Source organism: Condylura cristata, unplaced genomic scaffold, assembly GCF_000260355.1.
Source record: "Condylura cristata isolate star-nosed mole 26May11 unplaced genomic scaffold, ConCri1.0 scaffold00012, whole genome shotgun sequence".
NCBI lineage: Eukaryota > Metazoa > Chordata > Mammalia > Eulipotyphla > Talpidae > Condylura > Condylura cristata.
This window is the reverse complement of record NW_004567113.1, coordinates 45,011,448-45,030,208: the sequence shown is the minus strand read 5'-3', so window position 1 is coordinate 45,030,208 and position 18,761 is coordinate 45,011,448. Positions and strand designations below refer to the sequence as shown.

Genomic DNA, 18,761 nt, shown 5'->3' with positions numbered 1-18,761 from the left:
CTCCACCTTTGTGATTTTCAGTTCTCAAAGTAGCTCTTATTAATGGACGCATACAACATTTGTGTTTTTACTTACGTGGTGCGGGAGGCCTTGAACCTGCAAGGCCGGGGAGTCAGGACCCCAGGTCCGGTGAACAAAAAGAAACAGTCACACGCGTGTATCAGAACAAAGAGAGAGAGAGTTTATTTTGTTTTTATCTGGTTTATATAAAATACAAGAGGTGGGGGATGCAGAAGTCGGGAAGGGAGAAAGCCAATGGACACTAGACATGTAGCAGTGTTTGATAACATGGTTCTCGCGAGGGACAAAAATGGGCGAGAATGGAGCAGTGTTTTGATAATAGGTGGGTGAGAAAAGAAAGAGGAGAAGGAAAAGGTGGGGGCAGGGAGTTCTTCCCACATGCCTTTTACAACCCGGATGTTTTTCTCTATCCGGACTCCATTTCACCTTTTTATGACTGCTGACAGACGCCAGATGCCGGCCTCGGTCCCCAACAATGTGGGTTAATCCATATAACATACTGTCTTCAAGATTCATTCATGCTATAGAATACATTAGAATTTCCTTCCTAAGTCTGAGTGATATTGTAGTGCCTGTATACACACCATCTCATTTATCTGCTCATTCCTCAGTGTACAAATTGGGTTGTTTTCATATTCTAGCTATTGTGTACCATGTGCTATGAATACGGATGTACTAATATCTCTTTGAGACTGTGCTTTCAATTTTTTAGGGTATGCACTCTGAACTTGAATGACTAGATCTTATTGTACTCCATTTTTAACTTTTTGAAAAATTGCCAGACTGTTTCTCCATTGCAGCTGTACTATTTTACATTTCTACCAACACCACGTAAGGATTCCAAATCCTTTTTTTTCTGTGGAGCCAGTAATAATGGCACCAAATTGATTCTGATTTTAGTAATTTGAGTCTTCCTTGTGTTTTCAGTTCATCTAGTTATCTTTGTGACTTAAACGAAATAGATTCTGTACAGTACAATTTAGAAATTTCTTGAATTTTTTGTATTTGGTTGTAATTTTCACCTTGGAAAATGAAAGATGCATTTTCTTGTCTGTTTATGGCTGAACTCCCGTTTTGCTACAATTAGTTCTGGTAATATTGGGAGAACCATTTAAAATTAACGTTGCTGTTTCCTTCCTGAGCTTAATAGGTACCTATTTATTCAAAGACAGAGAAAGGATCTTTATATTTCCAGGAAATGGGGACGATCATGAGACTGTGTAAACAGTAGCCCCAGACAGCACAGTGGCAAACAGAATTTCGTGTCATTCAGGAAATAGGAGAGCCACATGAGCAAGGTAAAGAGCAAATTATGAATGGATTTCTTTCCCTAACAAAATGTCCAAATAATTAGACAAGGAACACTATCCCCCACATGAAGGCCGAAGAATGATTGTTAAGTAAAAGATTCAAGTCATTGGGAAGTGAGCCAGGTTTATCCCTGGCTATCCAGCCTGTTTTTAGTAGTGATCTCTAACAGTTTTATGGCATTTTGTAAATTATATAATGCCTCCCTTATCGGTGATATCCTCCTTTGTGTTCTCCCTTGACCCCCCGGAATTTTTCACCAAATCTGATCCAGAAATGCATTTGCTCAACTATATTCCCAGTAAGTGACTGCAAATCCTTTATAGGACAAGACAGTCAAACTGAAAAAATTCATTCAAACAAAGGTAAAAATGACTGATAACGTTTAATATGTGACCTTTCCAGAGGCATTTGTGTTTTAGCCAAAGATAAGGTCTTAAGTCAAACAGATGGATCCGTAATTCTACAGGTCATGCAGCAGGAGAGGTTTCCTGGGGGAGGACTGGAAATGTCCTTCTTCTTCTTCTTTTATCTTTTTTTTTTTTTTTTTTTTTTGATGTCTTTGAATCCAGCAATTCAGGAAGCATTTTTTGCTGCCTGGCAAAGTATTCCTCTTTCTAGGTCTGCATCGCTGATAGCATGTATACCTTTTCTTTTCATTTCTCTTAAGATTGATTTATTTATGCATACAGAACTGGGGTACAGGCCAGAGGTGCTGGGAGGGTGAGAGGATTCACCAGAAACAGTGGGGAACAGAACAGGCAGATCAGCAAAGCACATTGCTGAGGGGAGCAGCGGGTTGGGTCAGGAGAGGTCTGGTGTGGATCACCTCCAGGGGTGGGGATGAACTCATGCTGAAGTGGCTTTAGCTTCTGAGTGCTGTGCTTTAACCTGCTGCGCCACCAGGGAGGGCCCCACATGGCATCATTTTACATGCTCAGGGGTTTCAGAGACCTGCTACAGAGTGGAACAGCCATGGCTCCTTTGGAATAAACCCAGCTCTGGAAGAGGAGAGGACACCAAATTGTTCTTTTCCCAGAATTAATGAGTTCACTGGAAATGTTCTAAAATGATGTGTTAATCTGCAAGAGTTTGATTTTACCATTTAACCCCCTTTTGTTTTGCTTGACCTTACAAGGAAGGAAACCACTGAACTGGGTGATAGAGCCATTAAAGTTTGAATTGTCAGATTGTGTTGTTTTCCTTTTTATAAAAGTATTTCTATTTTTGTGTTAAAAAGTCAACTTAAAGAGCACAGATTGCATTCCAGATTAGCAGCAAAGAATCTCTAAGAGAATAAGACTGAAAAACCAAGATGTTGGTCTTTGGAGCGAGTGTCTTTCTAGAAAAGCCTGATGACTAAGGCTCGTTGTGGAGTGTCATGAAAATTCAACATTAGGGATTCATTTCTTTGGCTGCATCTACACTGAATCATCTAGAGTAAAATTAAAAGAAAATAAAAACCAGCCCCAGCCAATTGTTTGGATATTTTGGCTGCTACATAATGACAAACATATAGCTGTTTGCAAGTATCAGATGATTGCTGGTATTTTATCATCAAATATTTGCAGTCACAGATACAGTCTAATTCAAACTTGTTATTTTTGCCAAGGAACAATTTGTTTCTACCTGGAATGTAACTGGAAATTCAGGCACAGATTTTGATGATTTCTAGTTTAATGAGTGAACATAGTTGAGTTGGATATGAAACAGCACAATTCGTATTATCAAAAAATTATTTGGGAGAAAAATCCCCTGGAAGAGAAGGACTGAAGCAATCCAGCTGCAACTTACAATCAGAAGCCAGCATACTCTCAGCATCATGAGGCGGAGTTGAAATGTAAATGCTCGTTAAAACAATCATTTGAAAAGTTGCCATATAATGGCAGGTCTCTGAAACGCCAAGTTCCAACTTCTGCTGATTACTAGCAGGAAAGAACATCCAAACATCATTTGCAGTTTGAAGGATGTGCACTCATGTCAGAGACTTAGGCAAAGAACTCCAGTGCCCAGAAATCAGGGCAGGAAAATCACTCGGAAGCAGGTGATTGCACTGAGTGGAAAAGGACTGTTCTAACTCATATCTATTTTTCAGTCTTCAGAAGCCTGATGGCTGGGAATGACCAAACTTCCAATCACTAGCATCTTGGACTTTTTCCTTTGTTCAAGTAATATTGACCTCTCAGTTTATATTGTTTGGATGACAAGTAGAATTGGATGTCCATGACCAAGTAAATGGGTCACCCTTGTCAAATGTCACCACCTCTGAGATGCCTTCCCTGATTGACATATTGGATACTTCTCTCCATCATAAAGTTTTGTTTTCTTCACAACAACTATAATTACCTAAATTTTTAAAAATATGCTTGTGTTTTTACAGCCCATTTTCTCCATGGGCTGTAAATTCTGTGAGATCATGTTCCTTGGTAGTTCAGTCCCTGCCGAATCTCCAGTGTCTAGGCCAGACCCTGGCACTGAAAGTTATCCAATAAATATTTGTTAAGTGAATGTCTGCAAGCCAGCCTTGGCCTTGATTAGACCTCTGTTATTTGGAATAGAAACTAAGTTTTCAGTTGCCTTAAAAGGGAACTAGAAATTGTCTTATGGGAATTTGTCTTATGGGAACTAGTCCCCTTAACTAGTCCAACTAGGCAAATTGGAAAAAGTTAGTAATAACTGAAAAATAAGACTGTATAAGAGAAGCAAAGATGTTCAAAATATAACAAATTAAATGATTAAAATAGTGCTAGAAGTCTGATTAAATTATTTGATTTAAATGCCTTTACAGCTAGAAATTCAAGAGAAATAAAAAAAAAAAAGAAATTGGGCAAAAAAGGGGAACTGCAGGGTTGGGATGTGTCCGTGACCCTTGTGGTAGGATCCTCAAGAGGTGAGAAGAGTAGAATAGTTCTGAAGGGAAGAGGACCCAGGTATCCCTGGGACCATAAATCAGAGCCCAGTCCTTGGAAATAGTCTGACTCCAACCCTGGAAGGTATAGAAAATTCTGAGATGAGTCTTAGAGGAGGCAAACGAGTGAAGTTCACTGCACCTGTGTCTTAGTGTGTGTTCTGAGTGAATGTTAAAAAATTGTCACTTGATTTTTATATTTTGATATCAATGAGCAGGTACCAATGAGCAAAGCTACTGAACCTCCATTTCTCAGCCCACCAACCCCTGTTCCTGAAGTCAAAGGCGTGGAGATTTGTTCAGACTGTCACCAGCCACCTGCAGGACACATCTAGTACCAACCTTCCTCTTTGCTGGTGGGCACTTGAGTTTGCAAAAACTCCACATCTGGAAAGGAAGAGTCATAAAGTAAGGTTTTGTGTTGAAGCTCTATACAGATATGTGTAAAGACATCATCCAGACTCATCTACATTCTGTGCTGTATTTTCACCATAATCTTTACCTACATTTAAAGCACCACCTAATGCCTGTACCTGTACCCATGTGCTTATAATTTTTCTGTCCTAAAAATAACTCTTTTCCCAAGCAGAGAGTCCTGTCCAATGTTATGGACTGAACTGTGCTTCCCTTCAATCCTTTTCCTGTGTTGAAGCCCTAACTCCCATTGTGACTGTATTAGGAGAGAGAGCATTGAAGGTTAATTGAGGTCAGATGGGTGGGGCACCACTCCAATAGGACTGGTAGCCTTACAAGAAGAGGAAAGGACACCACGGATGGAAACACACATAGAAAAAAGCTCAGAGAGCAGTTATCAGAAAGGCCAGGAGAGAGGCAGAGGGGGAAGCAAACCTACCAACACCGTGCTCAATAGATTTCTGTTTAGTCCATCCAGCCTGTGGCAGTTTGTTATGGCAGCCTTTGCTAATATCATTCATCTATGGTGGAAATAGTAGACTGGCATTCACTATCCCTTTCAACTTCCTTCTGAAGTGCTTTCTTGGATGAAGGAGACCAGAGAGTTCAAACTCTCCTCCTTCAGTTTTGAATATAGTCTCCCAATCAGAGGTCCTCATTGTTAGGAGGTGTTAGTGAGACAGGGGTTGTCTTCAAGCTACTGTGTGTTACTGGGACAGCAGTCATACAGTTACTGGGCTTTTCTAAGCACTGTTCTAAGTATCTCCAGCCCCTAGCTTTGCAGATGGTTGACTAGCCTCTCGATAACAAGATGGCAGCTGAGGCAGTATATCCTCAGACCCAGCATTTTCTGAAGGTGGTCTTCTAAATGTCTAATCCTGACGGGGTGTGGGGTGGAGGGAGCTACCAGCTGCCTTGGTTGGTCACCAGAGCAGTGTCATTTAGAGTATTGTCTGGCGCCCTGCTGAGAATTTCCTCAAAGCTTTTCTATTATTTCCTAAGTAGTTAATGGTCTGTCCCCAATCTCTTTCTGCTTAAAAAAGTTAGAGCAGTTACTGTATTTTGCAACGGAACCCTAACGGGGCAATTTTCTGTCTCTTTGGCACCGAACATGATTCCTAGCACCTGTAAAAGAACACATGTTTATTGTTGTCTTAGTCAGTGGTTCTTAATCTTTTCTGAATATTAGAGTCACCTGGGAAGCTAATCGAACACACTTTGTAGACCCAGACCCAGTGAGGCATAACAGGGCCCTGTCTGCATTTTTGTCAAGTTCCTTAGGAAATTTCCATGCTCTCCAGTCTGAGGAGCTCTGGTTTAAACAGTCTAAAAGTCTTACTGGGTACTAGGTGTGCTCCTAAGTTTCGGCTGCTCAGAATCATTTAATTTGAATAACAACCTTATGAGATAGGAAACTAGTCTAATCCTCATCTTCTGGATGAGAAAACTGAGGCTTTAATAAAGAGCCAGGTCGCACAGGTCGTAATAGTCCATCTTAGTATCTAACCCCAAGCACCAAGCTTAGACCACACACAACCCCTTTCTTGTGTCCCTCTGTTCTTCTGCTTGGATGGCCTCCTCTTTTAGTAGGGCCAAAAGCTGAATCTCATTAGAATTTGAATCAATTTCTTAAATAATTAAAAAAAACTTAAATAGCCAATCTCTCCGATCAGATCATTCAGTTACTAAAGAAAATTACTGGGCTAATGAGAATCTTTCCAGCAAAACAAAAGTCTCTTGGGTAAATGCCAACATACTTCAAAGTCTAATAAAATCTATTTAAATCAAGGAAGAATTTGAAGGAATAATTAGTGTCAGATACAAAACTAATAACTCCCTGAATTTTATTATTATCATTGAAGTGAAGAATGGCAAAACTGGCCCTTAGTTCCATCCTTTTATTAGAGAACACATTATATATGTTCAGGAAGAATAGATCAAAATAGTATTCTTTAGCTGCAAAATCCCACACTCCTTTTTTTTCTTACTAATCATGTTTCTTACATTTTCAAGATTGCATCTCTAAGATTTAATAACATCTCATTATTCTCCTAATACCTAGAATTAATAATGTGGAGGAAGATATCAGAAGATGCCCAGAGAAACTTCTGATAGAATTTACAGAAATGCACAATGGATGAAATTTCCTCCCCTTTTTACATTTTGTAAGCTTTTTAATTACTAGAACTTCTCAAATTTTAATTTTATCATAATTCCAAGAGACGGTTTTTGAAAACTTTTGAAATTGCCATTTTTATCAGTAGTCGGGCTAGTAAGTAAAAGTAGAATTGGACGTTTTTGAAGCAAACATTACCCCATTTATCCCAGACAGGAAATGTGATCTAAATTAGTTGGGTTCAAAGTCCAGCTCTGCTATTATCAACTTTATTGTTACTTTTGACCAGTAACTAAACTCCAAGTCTAAGTTTGTTATTCTGGTAAATGTGGGAAAATCATCCTCATTTTCTGGGGTGTTTATAAGAGTTTCAGTGAGACAGTGTTAATTGCTTTCTCTTAATATGGCAACTCTATAGAGAGAGAGACGGAGAGAAAGAGTTTTGTTTGTATTTTGGAAGAGGAGGTGGAAAACTAGAGTTGTGATCAGAACTGATAAGAAGATGAACCAAGTGGATAAGTAGATCCTGTTCTGCTGTCTTATCTGAACCCTAAGGGCTGTGTTTGAGAAACTGGGTACTTATGTTGCCCCCATTAGACCTCTTTTTTTTTTAAATTTATTATTTATTTGTGCATACAGAACTGGGGTACAGGCCAGAGGCTCAGGGGCGGTGAGAGGCTTCACCAGAGACAGAGTGGGGAGCAGAACAGGCAGATCTACGAAGTACACTGCTGAGGGAAGCAGTGGGCGGGTCAGGAGAGGTCTGCCACACCATGTGGTCACCTCCGGGGCAGGTGGGAATTGAACTCATGCGGAAGTGGCTTCAGATTCTCAGTGCTGTGCTTTAACCCGCTGCGCCACCAGGGAGGGCCTAGACCTCTTTTACCCCAAGAAATGTACATTATATTGAAGAATAGATTTTTCCATTGCTCATTTCTGTTTGTACAATCAAAGAGAATGATCTAGAACTCCAGTAGACACCTTTAGATATAGGGAGGGCTTCTCTGAAAGTTATTTATGAATAAGCTGCTTTTTTCACAAGTCATCCATTTTTGTCGAGTTTTCTTTATTTACGTTAACAGTGGAAAATATTCTGCTCTGGTCATGCCATCATTTATTCATAAACTTTCCTTTGAATGAGGCAATGTTCCTTGCTTTTAGTTTTTGAAACATCACTATATAGACTGTAAAAATGCCACATTGAGAAATAGTATATTTTAGATTTTGGGTCCTGAAATGTAAACAATCAACTTTGTGGATGATAAGTAATATGTATATTGCCTGGCTGGAAGAACTTAAATTAATTGTTATTATGATTAGCCCAAAACAGTCAGACATGCTCATTTACAAGGGTTCCCATCACAGTAACACTCTTACACTGAAGTCATTTTGGACAATGGAGTAAATATTCAACAACTATTCTTTTCCTTCCTCTTTCCCCCAGATTGAAGACAGAATAACAGATTATTTCTTAATGTTTAGTGGTTACATGACACAGCTCCAGGCAGAAAAAATCTGTGGGGAAGGCTTTGAGGCGTGTTGGATAGTTGTTCTTCCAAAAAGAAGACCTACACTGTTGTCAAGATTGTTTTGATTCTTCCCACTCCCTTGTGGGAAATAGGAAGAGAATGTGATGTTCGGAATTGTAGCATGCATCTTGAGATGGAAACAATAAACTGAAGGATTAAAGTCAATATGCTAATAATAGCAGTTGGAAAAGAAGTAAAGACCCAGATTCTTGATGATGTTGAGGCATAGAGCCAACTTTGGGACATTCCTGCTGACTTGTTGGTGATTAGCATCCTATAATTTTGACCAGTGGAACTTAGATTTTGCTCCTGTGAATTTTGTATTGTAGCGCAGTTCTCCCTGAACTCAGAAACAAGATATGACTACCACTGTAGAGAGGTGACAAGCAGAATCAAAAGGAACTTTTTCTCATGAGAGCTTTTGTGAGCCGGGCGCAATTGCGCGCTCCTGTAATCCCCGCTACTTGGAATGCTGAAGCGGGAGGATCGCTGGTTCACCAGTTCTGGGCCACAGTGTGCTGCACCTAGGTGTCCACACGAATCATTTTACACGTGGTGACCTCTCCGGGGGTGGAGGTCTTCTGAAGCCGGCCGGCCCAGGTCTGTACACAGCTGGGAGCAGAGAGAGAGCTTTTGTGAAACTTGGGACTTAAGCACTTCTGTAGTTTTGTAGCTTTGCAGCAACAAGAAATAGCACACTGGACAGTGGCTTTGAAGCATCAAACATCACCTAAACAGGACAGAACATGAGTAGGCTTTCCCCTAAGTACACAGGTACCACTACCTGAGGACTCCAAGAAGTAACAGGAAGAGACTTTCAATAAAGCCTAAGGTCCTTTTCCAGCAAGTAGGTAGGGACTGACAGTCCATGACAGGTAATAATATCACTATGGTCTCCCTTGTTTCCACCTGTGACATTTGTGCTACACACAATACACACAATAAATTTTATTTACTTTGTGTAAATCTATTCTGCAGACGGAGCCTGTTAAAAGCACTATCTCCTGGGGACCTCCCTGGTAGTGCAATCGGTTAAAACACCGCATTATGAAGCTCTTGGAAGCCACTGCAGCACAAGTTCCATCCCTGGCCAGGGAGCTGACCCACACGGCATGGCAGATCTCTCCTGTCTCACCCGCTGCTCCCCCTTAGAAGTGTATTTCAGTAGATCTGCCTGTTCTCCCCACTCTGTCTCTGGTGAATCCCACTACCTCTCTGGCCTATACCCAGTCTGTAAGCATAAATAAATAAAATCTTAAAAAAAAAAAGCACGATCATGGTGGTGGCCCAGGGGTGATTTGGTGATGGGAAACCCGCGGGGATTACAATCGAGATGGAAAAAAAAATGTGCAAAATGATGTAAAAATAAACTTTGTAATTAAAAAAAAAAGCACGATCTCCTTCTAAAACAATCATTTAAGATATGTTTCATTGTAGATATGTGAGTGATACTCAAGGGAATAAAGAACTTATTCGTTTTTGTGTTAGATTTGAGGGTGCGTTTAACGTGGTCCACATCTTAGGTTAAGTGAGGTTGCTGTTCATAATTTTCAAATGCATTTCCTTCTACTCTCTCTCTTCTACAATGAAGTGCAGGACATTGTACGTAAATTAGGTTAAAAGAGAGTAGGTCTGGGAAAGGCAGAGCCCCAGAATCTTAAAACGTTTTTCTGGGCCTTGAATTTGAAGGAAATTTCAGACTTCTCTGGAACCTGTTTTGGATCACACCCACCCCATCTTTAACTGTCATGTGAGGCTTCTAGGCAAAGACTAAAGAGCCTAATTCAGCCATTTGGTGACTACAAAGGAACAGGAACATCTGCGGAATTGTTACTGTTTCACGGAAATCCTATCAAAAGCTTGTTGGTGAAGTCCTAGTGGGTTAGATGTCTATTCAACAAAATTCCGGAGAACAGGAAACGTAGAAGTAAAATGCACTGCTACGCCCAGTGCTAAACACTTTCATAGTTATTCCCTCAATCATCGCACTATGTTCTGAAATATAAGCACCTCGTTCAATCATACAGCTAGCTAGTGCCAGAACCTGACACATTTTGGGTGAAATTGGCTGTCATTGTCTGCACGACTCTGTTTCTGCAGAGCTTGAAAGGTGGATGAGGAATGATCCAATATAACAAAACAGAAAAATGCACCCCTTTAAGTTCCCCCTTGTGACCGGAGGCGCTGTAGCTCAGGAAGAAAGAGCTCCTCTCCTCTCCTTTCAATACTAGACTAAGCAGGAACAATGAAATGAAAAGAAAAGCTCTCCCTCCTCGGGCTTTTTCTGTCAACGGAACGCAGGGGCTGGGCCCGACAAGCGCGTGGGGGAACAGAGAAGAACGGACACTCGGCCTGACAGTTGCCTGGTAACGCCCGCCGGAGCGGTCCCAGCGTAATAAGGACCCTGGGAAGTGACACTGGCCTGGAGTGGGACCCCGTAGTCCGTTCTCTTGGCACCAGCGGCCTGTCCCCGCGCCTTGGCGGGGTCGAAACGGGGAGATGTTGCAGGAAGAGTCGGATCTGTCTCTCATTATTGCCCAGATCGTCCAGAAGCTCAAGGGCTCCAATTTGTACGCTCAGTTGGAACGGCAGGCCTGGGTAAGTGAGCCCCGGTGGGTAGGGATGGAGGTGGAGAAGGGCCTCGGCTGTGCCTCGCCCCTACAATCTAAAACCTAAGCCTGAGCCTGACTCTCTTCTGTCCGATCTCTCTAAGTCCGTTCCTGTGTAGAAAAAACCTCCCTTCCAGGTGTAAGCTATCCTTGCTTAGCCGCACGTGTGGGATAATAGATTTTTTTTAACGATTGATTTATGTATGCATACAAAACTGGGGTACAAGCCAGAAGTGCGGGGGGTTGAGAGGATTTGCCAGAGACAGAGTGGCTTGCAGAGTAGGCAGATCGACAACCCCGGCTGCAGGGAGCAGGGGCGAGACAGGTGAGGTCTGCTGCGCCCTGTGGGTCAGCTCCCTGGACAGGGGTTGAACTCGTGCTGCAGAGCTGCTCATGGTTTCACAGTGCTCTGCCTTAACGCGACCAGAAAGGGCCTTGGGGTAATAGATTTCTAAAGGGTGGGGGCGCATCACTCCCTTTTTTATTTTCAGGCCAGAAAAACGTGGAGACTCATTCATTTACTATTGTTGTCATCTGCAAGGTCTAATTTCTTAAGCTGCTGTACTCAGTGAAGTTAAACCTGACCACACCTTCCCTCACGTTTTCTGTTCAGTGAGTAGACTTAGACCACTCCACCTGGGGTACTTTTTTGTTTCAACGTTCATCACCTGTATACACTCTATCTTCAATGATTCCCCCTCTATTTGCCCACCTAGCTTTTATTGTTTTCTAATGTGCTTGGTTCTCTGAATGCAGAGATCAGAAGACTTTAGTCCATTTTTGGTGGCTGTCATTTATGTGAAATCTTCCAGTGTATAAACTTTTGTGCCTGGTTTCTGAAATTTAGTGTAATGCTTTTGAGATTCATCTATGTATTTGGTATTTCATTACTTCTGTTCCTTTTCGTTGCTGAGCAATATTTCATTATTTGGGTGTACTACCTTCTGTTTATACATTTGTTGTTTCTAGGTTGTTTCTGGTTATAGAGGTGATGAATGAAGTTGATATATTCATTCTGGTATAGGTTTATGTTTGAATATCTATTTTCTTACTTTTGGATAAATACTTAGGAATGGAATTGCTGAGTAGTATGCAAAGTGTATGTTTAATTTATAAGAACTTGCCCAACATTTCCAAAATGACTGTGCCCTTTCACATTTCCAAAAGCAATTATAAGAAATGCAGGTGCTCTGAATTCTTGTGAATACTTCATGTCAAGTTTTAAATTTGTTGTTAATCCTAAGGGAGCCTGTCTCATTGTGGCTTTAATTGCATTTCCCTAATGACTAATGTGGTAATGTAATCTGTTTAGATCTTTTGTCCACTAATAAAAAGTGTATTTATATTACTTATTGAATTGTAAAGACAATTTTTATATGACTCAAGCCCTTTTCCAGATTTTTGCCCTTCAAATATTTTCTCCCAGTCTGTGGCTTTCTTTTAAATTTTTAGAATTGTTTCCAGATTTCCAAATAAAATTTTGATGTTTTCTACAGGGCTTTTCCCCTTGGGTCCTAAATTCTAATCTCTTCTCTTGTTGGACTTCTGAAATTTTTTTCATGGTCTTCCTGATTAGGTCTTTAACCTTTCATGTCACAGAATCCTGATATTCAAGACATTTTTTGAAGAGATATTTCTTGGAGGTCTATATGCTTAAAACCTCCAGAGTCTTTGCTGAAACTGCTTATTTCTCTGTACCCCTCTTTAGCACTCCACCAGGCTTCATTCCAAGTTTATACTCACTCTCAGTTCCTTGTTCACATTCAGTAGAAGTTAATGATCCCAGGAAGAATATGGTTATGGAAGCCAGTTCTTCTCTCAAGATTTACCCCTTTCTGTCACTCTAGCTCTTATTCTTTCAGCAACGCTCTTGTACTTTCCTATAGTTGATCTCTCACCACCAGCTTTCCCAGTTCTAGGCAGGGGTACTTATCAGCCACCACCTCCTTCATCCAGCTTGGAAATATAAATCCCATTTTGTAGGACTGAACAAGGTAATAGGCCTGGCATATTCACGTTTAGTAAATGGAAGCCTCAGAGTCCTTAAAAAGTCCTAAGGCAGCATCACTCCTTTGCTTAAAACCTCACAATACTTTTTATTGCTTAAAACCTCACAGTACTCTTTTATTGCCCAGAAAAATGTTCCAGACCCTGAGTAGGCCTGCAACGCTTGTGGTCCAACTTGTACACACTTGTGTCCTGCAGCACTGCCCTTCACTGGCCAGTTCTTCAGCCAAGACCATCCAAGCTTGCTAGGTCTTCCATGATATCCCACCTTGGGTTAGGTACATGTCTTTTGTGATCCACAGTACAGCAGGTCCTGGAATAATGTCATTTCATCCAATGTCATTTGTTATAACCTTGCTGGAAAAAAAACAGCCTTGACCACTGACATCATTTGCAGATCTGTGCATTCTGCACTAGCATAGTGACTGGCATGAGGCAGGCCCATAGCAGGTGTTTATTAAGTGGAGTGAACCTTGATTTTAAATGTTTATAACTGAGTACTTACTGTGTGCCAAACACTACTCTAAGCACCTTACTCTCTAAACACTTGTTTTTATTCAAACTTAAGATCTAATGAGTTAGTAGCTATTTCCAAATGATAAGAAACATTAATTTTCTAGAAAATAAGTAAGGATGACAAAAACTTTTTTTTGTTGTATGTTTTCAGAACTTTTTGTACTTCAGAATTGCAAATAAAAAATTTAAGCCCAGTATATAATATAACCTCATTTGGAAATTACTGCCTGGAAACAATTACTACCCTTTTATTTTGAACTCCACTATTGAATTATTTGGTTACATATTAAGTATTTATTGAGTTTGTACTATACATCAGGCACAATTCTAGGCCCAGGGATACAGTGGTGTATAAGGTGTTTATCCATCAGGGGGAGATGACAGTTATTACAAATTTGGTCAGGAGTTGCACAGCAACGTATAGGTCTATCATGGACCATGTTGGGTAGTGAGCCCCAGATTCCTGCTGCCCAGAGACATGGCAGCAATCTTAATTTTATAGCAATTTATTCCAGCAGCAGTCTCATACATCTCTCTTCACCAAATCTCTTAGTTTTCCCTTGTGCTTCAAGTAATCTCATAACCCTCAAGCATACAAAATACACTGTTAATGTTGCATTTGCACCACACGGAAATCATCTAACAGTACATTCCTTAGAATGTAGCCTGTCACTATACAACACATAATTTTAAACACAAGTCCTCATTCTTTACCCAAAACCTGAGGCTAGGCATCCTTTGAAATTCAGATTGTTTTTTTTTTTAATTTTAGAAAGATAATTTATACATATTTATGTCACTTAATATCTCTACCACAATCTTGCCGGACTTTGTAATTATACTCATTAATATTTCTGCCACAGAGCATATGAATTTTCACACTGTGTGATAAATAAGCACTACAAATAGTCTCATGCTAATTCAGGTCAGATTTTATCACCAAATGAATTCAAATTAGGATAGATTTCTCCATCAACTCAATGATGGAAAACTGACTTTCAAAGTTTTTCAGGTTTTGGAATTTCAAATATAGGATTATGTACCTGAACCTGTGACACAAAAGTTATTGCTTTGATGTAATAAAAATTAGAGGCAAGGGAGTAGAAAGAAAGATAAAATTAATATAGAGATTACATGGGAAACTGAAAAACATGTATTTGTATTTCTTAAGATAAAAAGAAGATGTATGTTACTGTAGCTTAGTATTTTGATATAATGTAATTATAGGTGTTTTAAAATTATGTAGTCTTAGGCTTGAAAGAAAGTTTTGTAATTTTGCCTCAGTTTATATCATTAGCAAAGACATTTAATGAAATCAACTAATTGTTAAAAGGCAATTTTATATTCAGGTTTGATAATATACTTTAGCCAACTGACTGCTTGCTACATGTCTTTTAAAATTTAATTAGGAGAATTTTCCTGCCACCAGCATTTTCTTTATTGCTTCCATTTTGTCTGTTTGAGCCCATTCAAAAAGTGCCGGAGAAGTGTTGGCCTGATTTAGTTATAGGACTAATATTTCAGAGACAAGTATGATTTTTCGATTTTTTCCCCCTCCCCACTAACTCTTCTCTTTTAGCATTATAATTAAACATTGACTGTATTTTAATATGTCCTTTTACATATCACAGTGTAATTATTTAAAATTTTTGTGTGATAACATGGAACTTGTGTTTCCAGAAAGAGGTTATGACATCAACTTACAAAATGGCGGCTGTTCACTCATCCCTACACCCAGAGTGACACACACTACTGGAGGTCATGCCTTGCCCACGGTTGCATTGCTGGTTTGCATATCACACAGATTTGTATTTAAAATGGGTGTTGTGTAAAATCTCAAACATTATTTCCATTCTGTTAAGTGTTTGATAAGTCTTGATGCTCAGATTGCTATTCTAAATAATTGAATTGTGAAAGGAAGGAACTTGAGAGAAGATGGCTTTGGGCAGGAAGGAAGAGGGAAGGAATAACACAACTGAGAGGCTGTTCTGAGTTAGAGTATGCCATTGCTAGTCCCCTCTACCTGTGTTTACATTTTTTTTTAGTTGTACCTCAAATCTTGTTTGCATTTTAAAAAAGATTTATTTTATTTATGCATACAGAAGTAGGGTACAGGCCAGAGGCACAGGGGTGTGGTAAGAGGATTCACCAGACAGATTGGGAGCAGAACAGGCTGACTGACAAAGTGCACTGCTGAGGAGAGCAGCGGGGGGGCCAGGAGAGGTCTCCTGCGCCGTGTGGTCACCGCTGGGCATCAAACTCGCCCTGAAGTGGCTTTAGCTTCTTAGTGCTGTGCTTTAACCCTCTATGCCACCAGGGAGGGTCCTTGTTTGTATTTTTTTAATCATTATCAGAAATACCTTTGTGGATAATTTGGAGATCATAAAAAGAAGAAACTGCCGCTCATTTGTTACTTATTTTAGGAAAATGAAAATTAAATGGAACTAACTAAATACACTTCTGGAAGGCATGGATAGAGTATATATTGGTATTGGAAGGTCTATGGCATGATTAGAAGTTATTGTTTTCTTCTTTACATCTTTGGGTGTACTTTGTCATATAATAGGAGGAATTCAAAACTGGGCTACTGATGGCTAAGTAAGTTAATAACTCAGGGATCTGAGCGGGGGAACGCCTCACTCCTATCCACAGCCTCCTTGGCTGCTGTCAGGTTCTGTTATCCTAGAAAGTAAGACAGTGAAGAATAAATTATGTTCAACAAAATTTCAAAATAAGCAGGCTCATGTCCCCACAGAATTTATGCATTTCAGGGATAGGTAAGTAGTAAATGTGGGTTTGCTCTGTGTAAGTATGTGCATGTCTTCATGCTTTATTTTAGCACTGTGTTGCTTAGAGAAGATCGCGGAAGGTTCTTGAATTAGTTAAGACCTAGTTGAAATGAGGGAGAAGGTTGGTCACTAGACGTGGACAGACAGCTGTGCCCGTCTGGAAGTACAGCAGTAAGAGAGGCTAAGAAGCGGCAATGCGGAGGGAGGGAGTGAGGCAGCCAGTGCTGGTGGCCAGCGGGCCAGCCTGGGGAGCCAGTGACGGCCAGCGAGGGAGCTGGCCTCGGGTGGGAGGCCAGGACAGGGCTGGGGTTGCATTCACAAGCTGGAGTACCAGGCCTGGTCGGCTGGCACAGGGCCGACATTTACAACTTGAAACTTGCTCCTGGCACAGGCGTGTCCACTGTGACTATGAGCGTTCTAAAGACAAATCTGGCGTGCGGTTTTAGAAAAAACCAAAAGTGTGAGGACAAATGGGGACACCCAGTTGAACATGCTTGGCTCTCTCTATTCTAGTGGTAATGGGCTCCTGAGCGAAACGAGGCAGAGTTGAAACCAGTTATGTTTCTGGTAAGACTGGGGGAAGCTGCTACAGCCTTCTCCCCATGCCCTTCTCTTAGTTTTTTGCTCATATGCCTCAGCATGTAGTGAGCTCCACGAGTGTGAAGGTGGACTGTGTCTTTTTTTTTTTTTGGTGCCCTGCAGCTGGCACATAGGAGATGTTCTATTTATTACCAAAAGAAGAATGCAAATGAGTAGCATGTGCTGGCTTATAAAAGTACTGCTAGGCAATGGCTGAGGGTGGAGAAGACTTGTGTGGCCTTCAGGGTCGAAAAATGGTTGTGAATTCTCAGTGTAAGACAGCAGAGAGGCTAAACAGAAGATATCCGTTTTGTGGCATGTTTAGAGAAATAAGATGTTGGGGGAGCTAGGTATTCAGAGGACTGTAAGTACCAGCATGAGTTTGCCTTCATTATCTTCACTAGTAGTGAAGAGTCATCTAGATTTTTTGTAGGGCGTAGACATAAAGGTGATTTTTGGCTCTGGTGAGCAGGATAGATAGGAATAGGGGACATTGTTCCAGTTTCATCCTTTACTTTGTTTCTTCCTGGTTCTACTGGATTTTTACTGTTTCTATCAAGTGACGGTGCCCAAGGTCATTCCCGTGCCTCTGCTCAGTCTGTCCACCTCGCCTGTATTCTTTGCTGTCATTTCTAGTCTTTAATTAGAATTAAATGTGTTCTCTATGGGCGATTTCTCTTGTAACACATTTTCTATCTGAGAGTTTTATTAGTTTTTTGTTGTTGTTGTAGACTCTTCCTTTCGGAAGTACAAGAGCAAGGAACATGTCTTATGTTTCCCGTGAAGTTTTGCAGGTCACAAGTCTAAGGGCTCTTCAGAGTATAAAAGAATGAACAAATGCAGTCATGGAAATATGCTTAGAAAGTGCTTCCTGGGTGACAGGCATTGTGCTGGATTCATGAGTGTGTGTGTGGGGGAGCGAGCTTGGGGTGGACATGATCATGTGTGTCTGGGGTGCAGGAAGGTGGTTGATGTCTCTAGAACATCCACATAAATGGAGTGGCCGAAGGCTGTGTCGGGCCAAGACTATGAATGTACCACATGCTCTCTTGATAGATTCTATTTTCCATCGTATTCTTTGCAACTTGTAAAGTAAGTTAGAGGCATTTTGTTTAAAAGAAAACAACTCTTGTTGTAGAAACTTTAAAAGCCTTAATTTCCAGGCGTCCTTTCCCTGCCAGCCTTTTACATATCCATTGTCTTCTGGGCACATCATATATTTTTTTAAAGATTTATTTATTTATGCATACAGAACTGGGGTATAGGCCAGAGGTGCAGGGGCGGCGGGAGGCTTCACCAGAGACAGAGTGGGGAGCAGAACAGGCAGATGGAGGAAGTACACTGCTGAGGGGAGCAGCGGGCGGGTCAGGAGAGGTCTGCCGCGCCATATGTTCTCCTCCTGGGCAAGCGGGAATCGAACTCATGCGGAAGTGGCTTTAGCTTCTTAGTGCTGTGCTTTAACCTGCTGCGCCACCAGGGAGGGCCTGCACATCATATTTTATAATACAAAAATGTATAGTTTCGTAATGAACTTCAGAGCCTAAAAATAACCTTAAAAACTTTTTGTATTTTGAGTCACACAACAACCAATTTAGATGTTATTTTCTCCATTAAATAAAAAGAAAACTGAGAATGCAAAGGAGTTCAGGGACTTGATCAAGCTGACAAGGAAGGCTGATGGATGATGCCATGTCCTTGAACGCCAGATTCTATTCTGCTTGCTCTCGCAACTTTCAAACTGTACTCGGTTACACCTACCAATTCTGGAAATGGACTGCTCATATAAAATGACTTCGTTTAAAAGTTTATATATAGAAGCAAAACTCTCAGATGTATGGTGTATCCAGTGCTTTATCATCTATTGTTGTGCTTCCCAGGTCGCTTGTTTGTGGGTAGATCACAGAAAGAAAAAAAAAAAAAGATGCCCCCTTCATTTTCTTCATGTGTACAAATGTGTCACTGATG

The 18,761-nt window shown here is 40.7% G+C and overlaps 1 protein-coding gene across 1 annotated transcript in view; it reads left to right on the top strand.

Annotated features, from left to right (window-relative positions):
* Positions 1-10,526: 10,526 nt before the first annotated feature.
* The window catches only part of TBC1D19 (TBC1 domain family, member 19), a 70,348-nt gene continuing 62,113 nt past the window's right edge, over positions 10,527-18,761 (top strand). Inside the window, exon 1 of the mRNA XM_004681498.2 lies at positions 10,527-10,894. Within this exon, the coding sequence (XP_004681555.1) occupies positions 10,796-10,894 (99 nt within the window). The 5' untranslated portion in view covers positions 10,527-10,795. The remainder of the gene's footprint in view (positions 10,895-18,761) is intronic.